The sequence below is a fragment of the Lagopus muta genome, chromosome 4, assembly GCF_023343835.1.
Source record: "Lagopus muta isolate bLagMut1 chromosome 4, bLagMut1 primary, whole genome shotgun sequence".
In the NCBI taxonomy this organism is placed as follows: domain Eukaryota; kingdom Metazoa; phylum Chordata; class Aves; order Galliformes; family Phasianidae; genus Lagopus; species Lagopus muta.
Genome location: NC_064436.1, coordinates 17,956,719 through 17,977,774, shown reverse-complemented (window position 1 = coordinate 17,977,774; position 21,056 = coordinate 17,956,719). Strand labels below are relative to the sequence as shown.

General features: G+C 39.6%; 1 protein-coding gene across 3 annotated transcripts in view; it reads right to left on the bottom strand.

The window, feature by feature from the left end:
- Positions 1-21,056, bottom strand: part of SMARCAD1 (SWI/SNF-related, matrix-associated actin-dependent regulator of chromatin, subfamily a, containing DEAD/H box 1) — a 45,131-nt gene that overhangs the window by 1,515 nt on the left and 22,560 nt on the right. For 2 of the 3 annotated variants that reach the window (XM_048941271.1, XM_048941273.1), the window contains exons 10-22: positions 16,542-16,744; positions 15,623-15,713; positions 14,398-14,497; positions 12,736-12,795; positions 12,451-12,526; positions 11,406-11,541; positions 10,282-10,419; positions 9,902-9,997; positions 3,657-3,774; positions 3,281-3,402; positions 1,972-2,160; positions 1,040-1,158; positions 80-262 (exon numbers count right to left, since the gene is read on the bottom strand). In XM_048941271.1, the coding sequence (XP_048797228.1) occupies positions 80-262; positions 1,040-1,158; positions 1,972-2,160; positions 3,281-3,402; positions 3,657-3,774; positions 9,902-9,997; positions 10,282-10,419; positions 11,406-11,541; positions 12,451-12,526; positions 12,736-12,795; positions 14,398-14,497; positions 15,623-15,713; positions 16,542-16,744 (1,631 nt within the window). The remainder of the gene's footprint in view (positions 1-79; positions 263-1,039; positions 1,159-1,971; positions 2,161-3,280; positions 3,403-3,656; positions 3,775-9,901; positions 9,998-10,281; positions 10,420-11,405; positions 11,542-12,450; positions 12,527-12,735; positions 12,796-14,397; positions 14,498-15,622; positions 15,714-16,541; positions 16,745-21,056) is intronic. The other variant, XM_048941272.1, reaches the window with a different exon arrangement.

The window sequence follows — 21,056 nt, the reverse complement described above, 5'->3', positions numbered from 1 at the left end:
GAAATCTGATTAAAATGGAATCTTTAAATCAAACTGTTTGCCTCCAAGAGAAACAAGCATCATAACTAAGAAGTCTTACCTTGTTTGACCTACTCTATGGCATCGATCTTCTGCTTGCTTATCATTGTATGGATTGCAATCGATGTCATGAAGAATAACAACATTCGCTGAAGTCAGATTGATTCCCAAGCCGCCAGCTTTGGTTGACAGGAGGAACACAAATATACCCATATCTGTATTGAACTCATCTATTAGATGTATCCTACGGAACATAGGAACGCATGCATCAGGTCTTAGAAAACAACAAAACTCTTGCTTCAGAGTTAAATATAGAAGTTATAATTATGATATGAGGAAGAGGCCAGGGGGATTGCAAAGCAACTCAAAAGTACAGATGTTAGGCATAAAGGAAAAGGTGTGACAATTCTAAGGGGTGACCAGAACATACTTAAAGATTGGTAAGACAGAGCAAAGAATGAAGCGATGTTTGGAATAAGATTTTGGATTATCATCAAGGAATACAAAGAATGAGCTGGTGGAAGGGGGTGGGGAGGACTATGGCAAAACAGGTGACAGGACAGTGAAGAATTTAGGTTCACAACTGTCTTGCACTAATTGCACTTGAAAGTTAAGAAGAGTAGAGATTTCAGCTGCAAGTGGGAAGTAACATCATACCAATAACTTGATTATTGAAAGAAGAAAAGAGCATCTGAAAAAAGATTCCAGGAAATGGGAAGTGTCTACAGGTGAGCCTTAACAAAAGTCATGCTGACATAAAAGCAAATCAAAACATCATTTATAGCAAAGTTGAAAGTTTTCCAGTTGGATATGCTAATGACAATCTGATCTTCTAAACTCACCTTTCAGCCTCAACCTTGTTAAGGCAATCTGAAATTCAACATTAAACTCCTACTAGAGTAAATTCCCAGCAAATATAAAATTCTATGTTAGAAAACAAAGGTTAGTAAGTCAGATCCTCTCTGCAAACGGCAAATCCATTTCTTCAACTGCCTTCAGAAAACAAACAGAAGTCACATACCTGTCAGAAATCTGTGTTTTTCCATCCAACCTAATATACCTGTGTTGCCAATGTTTTAGGAAAACTTCCAAGATATCCAGTACCATTGTAAACTGGCTAAACAACACAACTCTGTCACCCTGGAAATGACATAGAAAAACAAAAGTTTTAAAACACTCCAGTTAAAGTGATGAACTAGACAAATGTAGTATTTGCATTTAAAAAGTGATTTTACTTAGAATCCCTGATTTCCAAACTGAAAAATGAAGCTGACATTACTAAGACTGCAGACTGACTTTTAATAAAACATGTACAGTATTTCTGTTGTGTTAATCCACTTTTAGTTAGAGCCAGAAGTTTTTTTAGTTATTTTGTACTTGGGTCAATTAAGCAACCTCGAAATCACAAGTCAAGTGCAAGAGTGACAGACCTATAAAAATATGTTAAAAACTGTTAAATTTGAGCTGTTTTCCATATCATAGCTCCCTGTTGAAATATTTGGCTACATGCTTATTTGCACAATAAGCCAGTGTGAGTTTGTAACTCAAAAAATGACACCTTATGTTCATGTTAAAACAGCCATGTATTAAGCCAAATTAATAGTCTTATTCAAAGGCCAAAAGGAAGTCAGATGATTCAACCCTTATGAGCTGTGAAAGCGATACTGTGCCTACCTACTAACTGTCATGTTAACTTGGGTTAGAAAATTCAATACTTGAAAAATGAGGAAGCTTACTTTCACTGTGTAATCTTATTGTCTATAGAGCAAAGTGCAGAAGTAGGACTACATGTTAAAAGCAGTGCACTGCACACACATTAAATCTGACTGTAATACTCCATACAAAAGCAACAGAGTAGCACATACAGCTGCTTGTGACCACATGGTGAGGGTTTTTTTGGTGCCAGCCATTATAAAGACAGCAAAGGACATTTCAATGATTTGCAGTACAAACCTTCTCTTTAAGGTCAGACAGAAGGCGTTCCAATACTCTAAACTTTCCCGAATCCAAAATCTGATCCATATCTAACTTGAAGTCACTGACATGAGTATATTGCTTACAAAGCAAATGTAGTTCAAAATCTGTCATTACTGTCATATCTTCAAAGATAAGGTCAGGATTTGCGTCACAATGTGTGGGTTCCTATTAGCAAAAATGAAGGAAAACAATACAATATACAATCTTGATACACAGACAAGGAAATCAAAAACCAATTACATCCACAGTTTCTGTAAGAACAAAAAGCAGCACAACTAGACATTGACAAATGCCAGAGCATGGCTCATGCAAGCAACAGAAGATGAAATCTGCAACCCCAGGTTTATAATAGAAGATTGTCACTTTACAATTTAACTCTTACAAGAGTTTGTGCTATCAAAAACTAAGTATATTCTCAACCTCCACAGCCATTACCTAGTTCCCATCAAGCCCTATGATCTTTTGCCCCTGTATCAGACCTCTTCCCCTGAAGACACACTCCCTAAAAGGGAGATCCAATCCTTGGTTAGATGGTAGAAGACATGGGAAGCCCAGCCCAAGATGTAGGGTGGGTAGAGGGATGTCATGCCTGGAAGAAAGAGGAAAAGAAAAGCCACATCTGGAGAGTACGATGGCATGAGAAGGAATAAAAAAGGTACAAGAATCCTTCATAAAAATGAATGACTTCTTCCCTTCCCCCCAACCCTGACTGGCTTTATTTTTAGCAAAGCTACAGATACTCAAAGCCAGCTGCAGCTTTCTCAGAGTACACCTTCCTGCGTGTCCCAAGATCTCTTTTGTTTGCACTTTAGAAAGATGCAATAATTTTTCCCCAACTCCACAGGCACTAAACGCAGATGTGTGACCAAAAACCCCTCAATACTTGAATACATCAGTACCCTGTTTTTACATCTATATCGCCTAGATTCCTTGCTGCTCAGAAAACACTAATAAACCCAGATGCCCTCCTCCTGAGACATTTTCTTAAGTATTATGGTTTTAAGTTTTGGTTTAGAGGGAAGAGGTGTTAAAGGGTAAGGGTCATAGAAAAGATGATAACTGCAATCTCAGAACTATTCTCCCCATTTAACCTCGGTTCTAGAAGACAGAGTGTTAAAACACACAGAACTTGGCTGGATAGATGCAGAAAAAACAAAAAGCAGCAATAATGAATTAAGATTTACAAAGACACACTTTTGATCTAAGGACTGACAATAAAAGTAAGTTCAAGTTACAATAAAAATTCTGAGGAATTAGAGACTGCTGCTGAATCTCATCACCTTACCTTGAGCATAAGTTTAGACATTGCCTTGAGTTTGTCAGCTGTGTAATACTGACGATGTAAGAGAGGGTGATTAGCCATTTTTCTAAGTTGCATCATTGCATTTCCCATATCAGAGTTTTTCTCTGCCAACAAAAAAATAAGGTATATTCAGAAGCAGCACAAATCTGCATCTTCATCTCTCAGGAGAACATTAGTTTTAAGGAAAACTCCTTATATTCAATATTTCCGCTATTTAAAAATAAATCACAGAAGGGATATAGTCACTTTATGAGTATTAAACATCTTTACAAAGCAAAAACTTTGTAGTTCCACTCAACAGAAATCTAAGCTTAGGAAAAAAAAAAAAACAGCAAAAGGAAATGAAGCCATCATATACCGTTACCCTTCATAGTTTTCTTCAGCTTGTTTAAGAGATCACAGTATAGTTGCTCTTGCTTCTCAGACATGGCACATAATTCAATGTGATCTTTTTTGGGAGGTAGTTGTTTAAGGACCTGAGAAAATAAAAATGTACCAGGTTCTATTTTACAAGCCTGCTCTTCAGTTATTCTACTCATTCCCTTCATGCCAACTTCTTCCATTGGCTGCAACTTTGCTAATTGAAATCAAGTCAGTAGTTCGACTTACAAATTCAGAACTTGTCTTGAATTACGCATCACACATCTCCTAAAATAACATAATCTGAACACTTCAAAAGAAAAAAACAACCAACCAAAAACCAGCACCTGAACAAAATAAAACACACTACTAGGAACCCACCTTCCTGCTAATCAAAGCAAACTATTTTTGAACCTACTGACTACTAAGTGCACATGAATCACAGAAAGACACAGAAACCCTCTTCCAATTATTATGTTTTTCCAGTCTGTTCAGAACTGCATGCATTAAAGAAGGATTTAGCTAAGTTCTGAATTTAAACTGAAAAAGAAACATTTGGATGATAGCAACATAATCTGTTTTTAGTCCATTACATGCAAAAAAGTATACATGATCATTTACTGCCTTAACACTTTGAATTAAAGTAAAATGTCATCCTGCATCATCCTAACACAGCTGGTAAAAGAGACTACCAGGAGAGATGCCCTGCTAGACCTGGTGTTCACAGAAGAAGACTGGTGGGAAACATGGAGGTCAGGAGCTGTCTTGGACAGAGTGACTGCAAAATGGGAGAGTTCTTGATTCCTGGTGAAGGAAGGGGGTGCAGCAAAACTGCTGCTTTGGACTTCTGGAGGGCAAATTTTGAACTTCTCAGGACACCGGTAGAGAGGGCCCCTTGGAATTCAGACCTGAAGGGCAAAGGGGTCCAGGAAGGCTGGTCACTCTGGAAGAAGGAAGTCTTAAAGGCACAGGAACAGGTTATCCCCTTGTGCAAGATGAGCTGGTGGGGAAGACAACCAGAGTGGATGAACAGGGAGCTTTTCCTGAGGCTCCAGGAGAAAAAGAGAATTTGCCTCCTGTGGAAGAAGGGATGGGCAACTCAAGGAAAGTACAAAGAAGTTGTCAGGATGCGTAGGGAGATAGAAAGAACAGAAGCCCAGCTTGAACTCAACTTGGTGTTGGGTTAAGAGAAAACAAAAAACTTTTTTTTACAAATAGTAAGAGGAGGGTTAAGGAGAATCTCCATCCTCTAGTGGATGCAGGAGAGAACATGTCCACTGGGAAAAAAAGAAAAGACTGAAGTTCTCAATATCTCCCTTACATCTCTCTTTAAAAGTCAGACTAGTTATCCATGGGGTACTCTAGCCTGACCTGGAAGTCTGGGATGAACAAACCTCCCCACGATTCTGATAGAAACAGACCTAGTGCTTCATCTGGACTGCCACATGTTCATGGGGCCAGATGAGATGCACCAAAGGGTGCTGATGGAGCTGGCAGAGTTGGAAAGCAGCTTGGCAATTCATTATCTACCAGCACTGCTGGTCAACCAGAGAAGTCCCAGAGGATTGGAGTCTTGCCAGCATAACACCCATCTACAAGAAGGGTCATAAGGGGAATTTAAGGAACTACAGGCCTGTCAGCCTGACCTTGGTGCCAGGCAAGGTTATGGAGCAGATCATCATAAGGGAGATCACACAACATGTGTAGGACAAGCAGGGAATCAGGCCCAGCCAGCATTGGTTCATGAAAGACATGTCCTGCTTGACCAACCTCATCTCCTTATATGACTGAGTGATTTGTCAGGTGGTTGAAGGAAAGGCTGTTGATGTATAACTATACTTCCTGTGCTCTATAACTTCCTGAAGGGAGGCTGTAGTGAGCTGGGGGTCGGCCTCTTCTCTCATGTCATTAGTGATAGGACCAGAGGGAATGGTTTCAAGCTATGGCAGGGAAGATTCAAGCTGGACATTAGGAAGTATTACTTTTCAGAAAGGGTGGTCAGGCAATGGAATGGACTGCCCAGGGAGGAGGTGGAGTCGCCGACCCTGGGGATGTTCAAGCAAAGACTGGATGTTGTGTTGAGGGACATGGTTTAGTGGGAGCTATTGGGAATAGGTGAATGGTTGGACTGGATGATCTTTTAGGTCTTTTCCAACCTTGGTGATTCTATGATTCTGTTTGTTGATGTGATGTGTACATAGATTTCATCAAAGCCTTTTACACTGTCTCCCACAGTATTTTCCCATGGAAGCTGGTAGGGTATGGTTTGGACAGGTACACACTTTGCCAGGTAAAGAACTGGCCTGAAGGCCAAGCCCAGAGAGTGGTGGTGAATGAAGTTAAATCCAGCTGGCGACTGGTCATGAGTGGTATTACCCAGGGGTCCATTCTGGGGCCTAACCTGTTCAGTATCTTTATTGATAACCAGGACGAATGGATTGAGCACACCCTCAGTAAGTATGCAAATGAGACCAACTTGAGCAGAAGTGCTGATCCGCCTGGGGGTAGGAAGGCCCTACAGAGGGCTCTGGGCAGGCTGGACTGAAGTCTACAGGATGAAGTTCAACAAGACCAAGTGCCACATCCTGCACTTTGGCCTCAACAACCCCAGGCAACACTAAAGGCCTGGGGCAGAGTGGCTGGAAGACTGTGTAGAGGAAACAGATCTGGGGGTATTGGTTAACACTCAGCTGAATGAAACAACAGTGTGCCCAATTGGCCAAGAAGACCAATGGCATCCTGGCGTGCACCAGAAATAGTGTTTTCACAGCAAGAGCAGAGAAGAAATCAGTCCTCTACACTCAGCACCGGTGAGGGTGGATACTGAGTACTGCATTCAGTTTTGGGCCCCTCACTATGAGACAGACATTGAGGTCCTGCAGTGTGTTCAAAGGCAATGAAGCTGGTGAGGGGCTTGGAGCACAAGCCCCCCGATCAGGAGAAGGAGGTTGATGAGGCCTTCCACAAGCAACTGGAAGCAGCGTCATGATCCCAGGCACTGGTGCTTATGGGGAACTTCAATTATCCAGATATTTGCTGGAAAAGCAATGTGGCCAGGCATGCATGGTCCAGACGGTTCCTGCAATGTGTTGATGACAACTTCCTGATGCAGGTGGTTGAGGAATCGACGAGGAGAGGGGTACTGCTGGACCTTATTCTCACTACTAGAGAAGGGCTTGTCAGGGAAGTAAAGGTCGGAGGCAGCTTGGATTGTAATGACCACGAGATGGTGGAGTTCAAGATCCTGAGTTGAAGAAGTAAAGCAAAAAGTAGGATTGCTACCCTGGACTTTAGGAGAGCCAACTTCGATCTCTTCCGGGACCTACTTGGAGCTATCCCGTGGGCTTTTTTGGTGTTAGAAGGTATGGGGGCCTGTGAGAGCTGGTCAGCATTTAAGGAGCTCTTCTTCCAAGCTCAGGATTGGTGTGTCCCTGTGAGGAAGAAACCGGGAAAGGGTGGCAAGAGACCTGTGTGGATGAGCAAGGAGCTCGTGCACAAACTCAAAGGAAAGAAGAAGGCCTATGAAATGTGGAAAAAGGGTCTGACTACTTGGGAAGAATACAGGAATGTTGTCAGGGCCTGCAGGGATGCGACGAGGAAGGCTAAAGCCCACCTGGAATTAAATCTGGCGAAGGGGATAAAGGATAATAAAAAAGGCTTTTTTAAGTATGTTAACAGTAAAAGGAAGACTAAGGAGAATGTGGCTCCCCTGCTAAGTGACGGGGGTGTTCTGGTAATGGGGGATGCTGAGAACGCAGAGATACTGAATGCTTTCTTTGCTTCTGTCTTCAGTGAAAAAGCTCCCCCTCGGGAATCTGAGACCCTGGAGGTTAGTGAGAGAGTCTGGGGAATAAGATCTCCCTTCGGTCAGGGAAGAGGTGGTCCGAGAGTGCCTAGGCAACACCAATGTTCACAAATCCATGGGACCCGATGGGATGCATCCACGGGTGCTGAGGGAGCTGGCAGAGGTGACTGCTGAACCGCTTTCTGTCATCTTTGAGAGGTCTTGGAGGACAGAGGAGGTGCATGAAGAATGGAGGATAGCCAATGTCACTCCGGACTTCAAAAAGGGCAAGAAGGAAGATCCAGGCAATTATAGGCCAGTCAGCCTCACCTCTGTCCCTGGAAAGGTGATGGAACTGCTGGTGCTGGATGTCATCTCCAGACAACTGGAAGAAAAGGAGGTTATCAGGAGTAGTCAGCACGGGTTCACCAGGGGGAGGTCGCGCTTGACCAACCTGGTAGCCTTCTATGATGTTGTCTCTGGCTGGGTGGATGGGGGGAGAGCAGTGGATGTAGTCTACCTTGATTTCAGCAAGGCTTTTGATACTGTCCCCCATGACATCCTTATAACAAAGCTGAGGAAGATGACAGATGAGTGGACAGTGAGGTGGGTTGAGAACTGGCTGACTGGCAGAGCACAGAGGGTTGTCGTTGGCAGTGCAGAGTCTGGCTGGAGACCTGTAACCAGTGGTGTCTCCCAGGGGTCTGTGCTGGGTCCGGTCTTGTTCAACATCTTCATCAATGACCTTGATGAGGGGATAGTGGCCACCCTCAGCAAGTTTGCTGATGATACAAAGTTGGGAGGATTGGCTGACACACCTGAAAGCCGTGCTGCCATTCAGCGAGGCCTAAACAGGCTGGAGAGCTGAGCAGAAAAAAACCGGATGAGGTTTAACAAAAACAAGTGTAGAGTCTTGCATCTGGGGAGGAATAATTGCATGCACCAGTACAGGCTGGGGGATGACCTGCTGGAAGGGAGCTCTGCGGAGAGTGACCTGGGTGTCCTGGTGGACGACAGGTCGGCCATGAGCCAGCAGTGTGCCCCTGTAGCCAAGAGGGCCAATGGCATTCTGGGATGCATTAAAAAGAGCGTGGCCAGCAGGTCAAGGGAGGTGATCCTCCCCCTCTACTCTGCCCTGGTAAGGCCTCATCTGGAGTACTGCGTCCAGTTCTGGGCTCCCCAGTACAAAAAGGACAGAGATCTCTTGGAAAGAGTCCAGCGGAGGGCCACGAAGATGGTGAAGGGCCTGGAGCATCTCTCTTATGAAGAAAGGCTGAGTGAACTGGGTCTGTTCAGCCTTGAGAAAAGACTGAGAGGGGACCTGATCCAGGTCTATAAGTATCTAAGGTGTGGGGGGCAGAATGGCAAGGACGGACTCTTTTCAGTGGTGAGTGGAGACAGGACAAGGGGAAACGGCCAGAAACTGCAGCATAGGAAGTTCCGCACAAACATGCGCAAGAATTTCTTTACAGTGAGGGTGACGGAGCACTGGAACAGGCTGCCCAGGGAGGTCGTGGAGTCTCCTTCTCTGGAGATGTTCAAGACCTGCCTGGATGCCTACCTGTGCGACCTGGTGTAGGGAACCTGCTTTGGCAGGGCGGTTGGACTCGATGATCTCTGGAGGTCCCTCCCAACCCCCAACAATTCTGTGATTCTGTGAAGTACCATTACTTAGTCTGGAGGAGGCTCAGGAGAACATTATCACTCCCTACAACTACCTGAAAGGAGGTTGTGGCAAGGAGGGAGTCAGCCTCTTCTCTTATGTAACTAGTGACAGGATTAGAGGGAACGGCCTCAAGCTGAGACAGGAGAGATTCAGGTTGGACACTAGGAAAAAAAACTATTCCAAAAGAGTGGTTAGGCACTGGAAAAAGCTGCTTAGAGAGGCAGCAGAGCCACTGACACTGGAGGTGTTGAAGAAATGTTTAGATGCTGCACTTGGGGACATGGTTTAGTGGAAAATATTGGGGATAGGTGGACGGTTGGACTGGATGATCTTGGAGGCCTTATCCAACCTTGGTGATTCTATGACCTCACATGACCAGCAATACATGATCCTCAGGATAACAGGTCCCAGACCTCTCTCTCCACTGCAAGAGGCAAGTCCAGTCCCTGTAGAGTAGCCTTAGACATGTGCTAGTGGATGCAAACAAGTGGAATTTTCAGAATTGACAATGAAGTCACTTGATGTCTCCTCAGTGCACCAGATAATCTTTTAGTGATCTTTCCTAGCTGAAATTCCTAGCTTCATTAAACAAATACTGAGCATTGAAATTCAAAACTACCACAGCATGTCATGTTCTTGCAAACTTCAAGATGAACAGTAACAAGATTCTTGTTCCTCCTAGACAAACATGTAAAATCAGCACTGATGAAACTTGACATTAAATTCCACAAGCCTCAAAGATTATGAGGTTTTCTGATATCCAGGAACCATTATTTTAAAAATAAATAATTACCTCATCTTTTACTCTCCTCAAGATGAATGGTTTTATTATCTGCTTTGCATGTGCAATCCTTTCCTTTTCATATGTGCTTTGTTCTTCAGCAGTCTTCTATGGAAAATATTGCAAGAATTCAATTACAGGGTGAAGTTTCCAGCAATAACACCACTATTGTATAATTTCTAAGCTGATGGAGGACTCAACGAGAAGAGACAGACCTAACAGGATAGCATTCTGAGACATCCTATTATGGTATATGTTCACTTGAAATAGTTTATTTTACTGTCTCACTTTCTAGATTTTCACCACCTGTTTCTACAAGGTACCACTTGCTTGTTAGCAGCAGTGACATAGTAAAAAAAGTTAGTTTCAAGGAAAGAATATACAACACTCACTGTTTTTGAAGAGAACATCCTTCGGATTTCACTTGTGCTGCTACTGAACATATGTGGCATAACAAAATTCAAGAGAGACATCAACTCCAACAAGTTATTCTGAACTGGGGTTCCTGTTAGCAGTAAGCGATGCTTTGCCTATTTGTCCAAATTAAAAAAAAATAACACTAGTGAGAAACACTAGTTGAATGTGTTAAAAATTAACACTGAAAGGTGAAACATCACCCATTGAGAACTTACGTGAACTTGATTTAAACTACAACTATTTAAATTTTAAACATATGTAAGTCTTACGAAATAGTTGATTGGGGGAAGTAAAAAAAAATAAGCTTTTGGATCTGTGCAAAGCTGACCTTAGATCAGTGTAAGACTACTCAAGAAGCTTAGCCCAGATGTAAGACAATCCTCCCTGTCTGTATTGTGCTTTGGGTTGTTTGTTTGTTTTTTTTTTTTTCCCTTAATTAAAATTAATGCAGTAACTGTTGCCTACGTATTTTGTTTTTTCTAAGGTGAAAGAGTACTTTACACACAGGCTTTCAACTGCAGTTACAAGCCACAATTTAACGGCTTAAACATCAACTTTCTAAAAATGCTTTTGGGGAAAATATTGAAAAATAAGCTGTAATAATTTAAGTGATCATAAGTATATTACTTCTTACTCATTATTATTACTTCTTACTCCAAATTTATCTTTTAAAATGACATTGAATAGGCTGCAAACTTCTAAAAAAAGCTATTTCAATGTTAGCTTTTTTAGTACAGACCTATCAGAATACATCCTTAAATACTACAATATTCCAGCACAAATCGTTTCAGTTTTCAGAACAGCAATTTTACTATCTGTACTGCAAGCAAAGACTGGAAAACTGCTTAATACTGAATCTGAACCACTATCCTAATTGTACCGATGCTGTAAGAACCCAATTACATCTCATAGGAAACTCATCCCCTAGGATGGACAGGAGGACAAACTCCTAAAACCACGCCACAACTTATGTCCACCTGCATACTGTAGTTTCTGAAACATGATGTAAACTCCTTCTCTCCATAAGGATAACATAGCAAAAAACTCCAGGGAGTCACCCCCCCAATCCCTCCACTAAACAACCACCTAAGTGTCTTACATTAATTCTCATTAGCTGCTGGTAGCGTACAGAGCTCATGTTCTTGAGCATATGACCTTCATCAAAAATTGCATAGTTAAGCTTCACCTTGCGAAACAGACTTCGATCATCTGAGCTGCTAATTGCACAGTTATACCTGCCAGAAAAATAAATCATAGAAAAAAACACTAAAAGCAAACGTAACATGAAGATACGGCTCGTGCAACTGAATTACATTCTGTATAATTCTAAGAACTACAGAAAAGAACAGCAGAGACCTTAAGTAAAACTGTCTAGAAATAATCAATCACAACATATGTATGGGAACTGCTGAGTCACGGCCTGAACCTCTGATGGATCACCTGAGGCAAGCCATGAGTCAGCCAGAAGAGCACAGCTGAAGGCAATTCACCTGTGCTGCAGGAAGGGGTGGAGCCTGGCTGTACCCCTCCTAGACCTATTTAAGAGCTGGCTACCAGCAGGGAAGGATTTCTTCTGGAGATCCACTCTGCTGGAGTTTTGTAAGTGAGCCCAGGATAGGGGTAAGCTTTCTATCTATTCTCTTTTTGTTATTGTTATCTGCTTTGCCAAACTCTCTTGTTTATTTTGTAATTATAGCATCTTAATATTCACTGGTTATACACATAGTTTAGTACTGTCAAATAATTACAGTTGATGAGCCACTGCTCTTCATACCACTTTTCAAAAATCCATGCAAACCTATTAGAAAATATGCACATTATCTGCTACAGCATTAATAAAAGCCTTTTTATTATTAATTGGAGAAGATGAAATTCCTTTTCCATCTCATCACATTCTAAATATTGCTTGTTAGTTATTCATTCTATGAATTTCATTAGCAAAGTACACTTCACACCTCCCTCATTCAGTGATACTGCAAAGAGCAGTCTCCATAGGCTTTGACTCTTGCCAACAAGACAGAAGAAATGAAGAAACCTTCACGCCTTTTAGTGAAATACAAGTGGCAGAGATCAAATTTTGTTATATCACTAGAGGTCAGTAGACAGTAACTAGATTTCCTTTGCTTTTTTATTACTATACTTACGTAGTTACAATGACATTGAAATCTACAACTCTGTTACTAATGTCAGCCCGGAGATGTTTCCTATCTTCCTGGGATCCTATGGAATGAAAAACGTAAGTACAACTACGTATGCATGTAAAATCTAAATACATAGTAAAATCAAGATTATATACACATAACTAATGCTGTTTTCCTCTATGAGAAAAATAATCTAAAAACAATGCTTCTATGAGCAATTAATGTCTTCTGAGGCTGAACATGCATCCAACTGTATGAGTGAATTAATTTCTAAATGCCATTGCTCACCATAGTAAAAAAGGACATTCAGTTCAGGACACCACAGATTAACTTCTCTTATCCAGTTATCTGTAAAATATCAATTAAAAAAATCCAAGTTATTTCTTCTTATGCCTTACATAATTCCCAAACCACCTCAGCATTAAAACTAAAGCTCGACTTTAAAGCAAATACCTTAAAATTCTCCCAAATGTTAAGAATTAGCTTTCCAAATGCTGAAAAATTGTTAACATTTAGGGAAGCTAAGTTACCACCAGACTCCAAAGCCGCCTTCTTCAAAAGGATTTAGAAGCTTTCTTAAACAATTCAAAAACAGTTTAACATAAGCAAACCTTTTCTATATGACTCCTGCTATCTTAAGTAGCTCATGCTTTAAACTCTGATTGAAATCAGTTTCTACTAGGTCTAAAACAACTTAAGTGTCTACTGCATTGCTTAAATGCTCACAGATTGCTTCCCCAGAAGAATTAATTCCTCAAAAAGCAATCACTTCATTTATCACCTATTTTCATTTAGAAACATTTCATCAGAAGACACAATGCCTCTAGGAATTGGCAAAGTTTCATAACTTGATCAATTTCCAGGTGTGCAGCCATCAAAACAGCCACCAGGAACATCACCAGGCCAAAGACAAACATCTTTGTACATGGTGCATGAGTGCTATTCTCAAACCATCACATACAACTGCAGAAAGCGGTTTCTGGTAATTGCCATCTGTCCTATTCCTGGGTTTGACCCAGCCTGGGGATGATGGGATCCTCCAACAGTAAAGTCTGAGGAGTTGTTGGCAGACTGTACTTTTCAGGCTTTAGAGCACTGAATAATAAAAGCTTGGCCAAAGTTGCTGCTACAATTTGAGTCTCCACATATCACTTCATAAAAGCACCCTCATTCACACCTCAGGTTTTAAATTATATGCATTTTTTTGAGTTACTTAAAAAAAACTGAGTTTTAAAAGCATACTGATAATGGCATTTTCAAACAGATCTGACTGAAACCTTTTTTGGTATGTTAGAAGTGTAAGATATGTATTGGCTTCAAAAATTAAGAGCAGTATTTTCTTCCTAATCAAAATTGCTACTTTCTCTTTTCCCTAGTCTTTCAGTAAATCCAATTTAACTCCAAAGGACTAGTTTATCCTAAAATTCATCAGCCTTGCTAAAGTACTTCATTCCACTATATTCTTTGCACTTCTAATTGATCTCTCATTAAACAATCAAAATACAAAATTAAAACACACTATTTGTCTCATCATTTTAGGATTTTGATCTGCTTTAAAAATACTGCATGAATCAAGGAGGAAAAAGGCACTGAATGTTTTGAATGCAATAAAAATTGTATCTAAGCTCAGCCTGAAGATACAGAATTTCAGCCAATATTCAGTAAATAACAGACTTAGCTAAACAAGTTCAAACTGTAACTGTCAAGCAGCTTTATTTTTTGTGAATCACACTATATTAAAGAAATCCATGTAAGGTCTAATTAATTTATAACAAGCATACTTGCACTACACTTTGCATTCCACTTCAAATTCCTTGAGGAGCTGAAAAGCATTGTGAGAAAACACAGATTTCTTTCTTTAAATTGTTATCCTAATTTTAATAGCCCATCCACAATTTCTCTCCTTTTCCTTTTTTTAAAAGTCAAGTAACTTCAATACTTGCAACTTACCCAGTGTTGAAGCTGGCACAACTATCAAATGTGGACCACTATCACCTTCTTGGTAGATATGGGCCAGAAATGCAATAGCTTGAATTGTTTTTCCTAAGCCCTACAAGAATACAAATCCATTTAAACAAAATTTAGTCTCCAGAATGCAACAGCTTCATACTACTGAGATGATTACACCATAATCAGTGATAACTGGAGACTACAGATCTGCACAGAACAATCATCTGTTAAACAGCATTGTTTTCAGAAGATGATTCTTTCAGTCATAGTTAATTCCCTTTTCAGCTCGATATTTGAGCATCAGTGATTCACCTACTTCATTTACAAAGTTTTTCATTTCAGTTCAGATCATCAAAGCTTTAAGAAACTGAGATTCTGACAACAACTCATTTGGAAACTAATCATTTCTTTCAATAAGAACCAATCACACCACTGACTCCAGCTGCTTCTGAAGTGGGATTTAATATGGAAATCGCATTTGTTTGCAATAGGCTTACATTTCTGCCAACGTTTACTCACCTGTCTTTTATACCATGGATTTAAAGGTTTAATCTTAGCTACCAGAAAATTTTCTTGAGGTCATGCTTACTGCCATAAAAAGTATGGAAGAAACTCTGTCTTAGTGGAGCAAACCAATCCATTCGTTCACATTAAGTCACAAGATGAAAAGCAACTAGCACTCAAAACCTCAAATCTGTAAAATTTCCTGGTTTTAATCCTGTTAGAAAACTTACGAGAGGTACATTGACAATAGATGGTTAAAATTCTGGAGAAGCAGGAAGTGCTTGCATTGCTTTTTTTGTATTGTTACCTATCAATTTTGGAACTGACAGAGAAAGGTTGAAGAAATGGGCTCACTACAGCTCAGCATGGTCAAGAAGAGTTAATTTTCTGTTTAATTGCACAGAGCTATAGAAATGAATAGTTCAAGAATTATCTGCTGTGTTACAAATTGGTTTAATTACATCAGAAGACCATATGACTTGTAATTATCACTACCTATGAATCTCAATTTATCTTGAACTTTCAAATTGAGAAAAAGAGCTTAGCAGATACTGATATTGAAAAAGATGGAAAAACATTTGAAGAATTTGTTTGTGATTTGAATTGTACTAGCTAAAACAAATGTTTTCCTTTTTTTTTTTTTTTTGAAGTCCAAATCAGATTATAACTAAGATATCTCCAATACTTCTAACAACTGTCAAATAGTCAGTTTCTTACTTACCATTTCATCGGCCAAAATACCATTCAGTCCATGTTTATGAAGAAGTGCTAACCAGTTTAAACCGATCTTCTGATATGGCTTGAGTTCCAAACTTGAAAAAAGAAAACAGTAGAATATCAGCTTTACCATGTTGCTGTCTTTCGTTTATTTATCTATGAAACATTTTTAAACTTATGTTTATCACAGTACAGAATGTTTAACATTGCATGTATTTTAATCCACTCCAAATCTCCTGGCGTAGTGAAAATGCACCTCCAACTCCATGTCACCAGTCAGCTGAATATCAGAAAGCATTTCTGAACTAAGCAGTGTGCTGGATTTCTTATACATGTTGAACAATCATAAATGAATATTACAACAAATTTCTTACTTTGATATCAGTGATTGATAACCACTTAAAAACAGTTACACAATCAGTGTTTTTTAGAATATACAATGAATTAAATATTATTGATGATATTGAAACCAACAACGAAAAAAAAACCACAATCCACAAAGCATTCATGACCAATTCCCCTTCTTCTGTTTTGACACCAAAGAAAATTATTTTGGCATCCTTGATATATAAGGATCCCCTTTAAAGTGGTGGTTTTGGTTTTGTCACTTTTTTATCAAAAAGAAAAACAGAACAAGTTGGGATCCTATCACTCAAAATTCTACATTTATAAAAAAAAAAACTGAACTGTTTTATCACTGCATCATTGTGTGGCATTCACAATCCTCCTCACCAGCTTTCCTGATGGACTTGAAAATATTTATTGCATTCCCTCAAGCACTAAACATGCATCACGGTGTAGATCCCCAAGATCTGATGAGTGAGACTTACAGTTGCACTTTCACAGGGAACAATACTGAAAATCCTGGAGTGCAAACACAGCTTATTATCTAAGACTCCTTGAAACGTAAAAATAAAATATACCTCTGGTTCAGAATAGAGGGTTGCTCAATGTTCCATTTGCATCCTCCATCTTCAGTAATCTTGGTTACTTGTTTTGTCAGTTTATTTGAAATTTCTTCACATTTATTCATGAGCTTGAGAACCACATCTCTCTCCTTCAGCAGGGTCTTGCAGTTCCACACGATGTCTTCTGACAAGCCAGAAGTCTTAGTTATTTTTGAAAACTACAAAAAATATTTAAAAAATACCATGAATAGTCTGTTAAAGGGAAGCAGAAGATCAAACGCTGATTTGCAACTCTCAGCATTGTACCTATCATCCTTCTGTTCACAAAGCTTTATAAAGCTCTACTACCAGATGCTTTCAGCAAGTTTCTCCCTAATTTTACTTAAAATTGCCAGAGCAAAAGCACTTTGCTTTATGTAGCTGCTGCAAGTCCCTGTCCACGCACAGTGTACAAAAGATTAATACAGAACAGCTTTAGTTATCTTTGGCTGTACCACTCTTCCTAAATCTGACTTAATCTCCATGTAGGAACCTGATAAAAGTTCAGAAAAAGATGTTAAATTTAACCCAAGACTTAAAAAGATTCTCCTAGAATTCCTTTCTTAAGTGAAAAAAGATCACAGAATTATTATACGTTAACAGATCAATACCTCAGAGTAAAAAAGCAAAATAAATTAAATTGGACTGTACTTAAGGTTTGACTCCAAAAAACTCCTGTGACAGCGATGCCCTCTGCTGACAGTTCTCAGTCACAGTTTCTGGGTTTTTTGTTTGTTTCAGGTTTTGCTTATTTTAAACAAAATCCATAAAGTTTTTCAGTAGTCATAGGTTAAACCAGGCTAAGGCACACATGTCAACACTGGCAAAAAAAGCAGACACCCTTTAATAAGGAGTTGCAAAGAACATGATTTTCAATAGGCGATTAGGAAATTTCAACATTTGTTTTGGTGCCTAAAGCTTCAGTTGGCATAAACATAAATCCTGTAATCTATAAATAAATATGTGCAGAATTAAGCCATCTGCTATTAAAAAAAAGTTGAATTACTTCATGTCAGCACATTAACATTCATCTCCAAGTTACAACAAGAAACGCTCCAGCCACTGGTTTATATGTGGAAAAACAGAGTTGTGCTGTCACTTAGAACACAAGTAGATTCGTGGATGGCCTCTGCATTACCAGAGGCTCTCAGTCCTGTAACTGCATGAATTTTTCAGAAGAGGTCCAAAACTCTGAGGCTATCACAGATACAATCTTCTCGAAGAAACATCCTGTAGGAGGGTCGAGCCAAAACCCGAGTAACACCACACTGACACAGCCTGCTCCAGTTCACTCTAGTACACTTAAAGTTAAGTGATTCAGGATTCCACTTTACTGCCTTGCCTCATCCTTGATAAACAAACCCCAATTCTATTTTTAGCAGTGTCTACTTCTAACCTGACACATCTGCTGTTTCCACTCAGTTTCTTCTTGTGGAAGATTTCTGGATTTGTATATACTTTTTTTTTTTTGCTAGTTTGAGTTTTGTAAGAGTTTACAAATGTAGAGGCAAGCAGAATAAAAAAAATGACAATACAGCTGGAGCTCCCATCTCTTAGAGGGTCCTAGCTCATCCAGTATTGCAGTGTACAGAATGCAATAGACAAGCCCGTCTTTTTGCGGAAAGTAAGAACTAAAACAGAGAAACAAACTATATACACTATGCCTATACTTCCACATAGTGTTTTGTGTTTAACCTCCATTAACTCCTTAAGAATCTTCAGGTGTTGTCTTTTTTTTTGCTGTTCTTGTTGTTGTTTTCTTTTGAAAGATGCAGGCATCATTTAATTCACATGAGGTCATTAACATCAAAAGAGATGACTTGCTTTGTGACTCAACAATACCACTGTGATTGAGAGAAATGAGAGGTAACAACAAAAATGCATCATAGACTGTTTGGGTTGGAAAAGACCCTTAAGATCATCGAGTTCCTACCCCTCTGCTAAAGGCAGGGACATGTCCCACTGACCAGGTTGCTCAAAGCCCCATCCAGCCTGGCTTTGAACATGTCCAGGGAGGGAGCATCCACAAACTCACTGGGCAACCTGTTCCAGTGTCTCAAGCACTCAAGTATACGACAGAACAAGAAACGCCAGGCCCCCAAGAGCCCAAAAGGCTCAGCTCAGCTTTTTCCAGACTTTTTAACTAGTCTTAGACACGTTCTTTGTCCCTTTCTCACTCCAACACTTGATACCATATGGGTGTTTTGGTTACACGATTGCAGTTCACAACTTATTTTCTGAGGAAACAACAGAGCTCTTGTTTCCAATATGGACCAGTTAGGAGCAGAGGATGCAAAGTAATTCATCACCAACAAGTTTTTTAGAATAAGGGAGAGGAGGAAACGCACTGAGTGCCCATAAGTGCCAGCATTCAGAAAAGAAAAAAAAAAAAGTAAACCACACAGTAGTATACTACTGTGACAGGAGCCACATTGAGCAGCACTCCAGTGGCTGCCAACATTCCTCAATACTCCTCCCTCTCTTTGCTCCCAGTTCCCACAAGTCCTATCGCTGTTGACAGCCATTCACCTTGTCTATCCCGTAACCCATCTTGCATTATACCCCCAACTCTCATTCCAGGAGATGCACAACTACCGGCTCCTCAACATCACTAATTTCAGCTTCACAGTCCTTTAACTATAAATCCATGTTTTGTCTTGGTTCTACTTCTTGTGATCTTTTGTGAAGACAAGTACCAGAAGACTCAAACACATGCTTTTTAGAATCATGTATCCCAATATATGATGTTCCTACCTACTCTCTTTAAGTGCACAGTGTATTCAATGGGAGGTCACAAGTACTTGTCCAGAGAGCAACTGATCTACAAATGAAGAACCAGACAGCTAAATTCCCAAGGAAATACCCAAGCAGTGTCACCAAATCAAGTTAAACGTCTGCTTTCAAAATCCACTCAAAAACACAGTTAAGCAATTCCAAGAATTTTCAGCAATTTTATAACATTGAAATCCATCTGAAAACTTTAAAACCATCTGAATAAGTAACAGTCTTAGTGCAACTTAAAAATTTTGTCTAGAAAGAAAATGGTATTTTATTTTAAGTCTTCCTGGAAGAAGCCATTTAATTTATGGACAGGTAGGCTTTCCTGTTAATACTGTCTATCTTCACCTCAGCTGAGAGCTCTAAGATCTTTCTCAGCTCTCCTGAAGAACAGTAACATCATCTAGTTGCTGTTACAAAAGTAAAAGCTTCAGGTACCTTCATATTAAAGGAAAAAAAAAAAAAACAAACCTTAAAAATAAACCAATTTCTTTAAACACTAAAACAACCAACTCTCTACATTATTCTACCACTCCATTAGCATGTAGGAGAAAAAAAAATGCTGGGCCACTGTGTTACTGGATCATTATAAAAAATTAAGTAACACTGACATTAAACATCTGCTAAAATCTGCTGCAAATCATTTCTACTCCAGGCAAGTATTCACAATACTCCATAAACATGCAGCTGCTGACAGCAGCAACCTTTAGGAAAGAAAGATTTTGAACACAAACAGGCCCATACAGTTTTTCTGTTAAATATTTTACACAGAGAAAAAGAGAACAGCCCTGTAGCAAATATTTCTGCAGAGAATTAAGCTCAGGCAAAACCCAACAAGTTTAGAAAGGAATTGCCATATGACAGATGTTCTGTAAGAAGCCAAAGGCTTGAGGCAAAACGGATTTCTTTTGCAAAATATCTGTGCCTCTCTTTTTTTTTCCAAAGATCCTTCTCTTATCTCCCCCTTTTGCAATACAACGTACAAACATGATTTTATTTTCTTAAAAGTTTCTTTATCAACTCTTACTGATTTGTGGTAAGACGGTTCATGCAGCAAATAATACGTTATTGTTTTAGGAATATTGATGAAATAATATTCTATTCTTAAAATAATACACAAGCACATCTTTATACATCAATAGAGATGGTTTCAGAACACTTACTGATGAAAAAAACCCATATCAGTTACTCTTTAAGAGGGCCTACACAGAGCTATTGCCTTAAAATCCAAAGCACTAATAACCAAGACAGTCTGCTGTAAAGCACTCCAGATTTCTTATTAAAACACTGCTTCTATCGGGTCTGATGTCTTGCAGTTAACTGAAATGCATGAAAGTTGAAGGCAACAAGCAGCCCATGGGAAACATTTCAAAGTAACATCCCAGTGACAATAGATAATCTACTTACCAAGCGCTACAGCTTTCCCTTCTTTAGTGGATTGTGGTTTATCCTTCTGATGCTTTACCTTTATTAATAAAAACACTGCAGTTTCCTCCACTAAAAAAAAAATGGCTGCACTGCTTAGCCAGCAAAACCATGCTAGAAACTAAGCTGCAGTAGAATAAAAAAAAAAAACAGCAGAAGAGAGACGACAACTGCTTCTTATATGAGACTAAAAATAATCATGCTAGTATCTTAAGTAATGGAACTACCCTTGAGGAGGCTGCAGTAAAAGTTCTCCCACATTCTTGTCTTCTTCATGGGTTTTTAGCT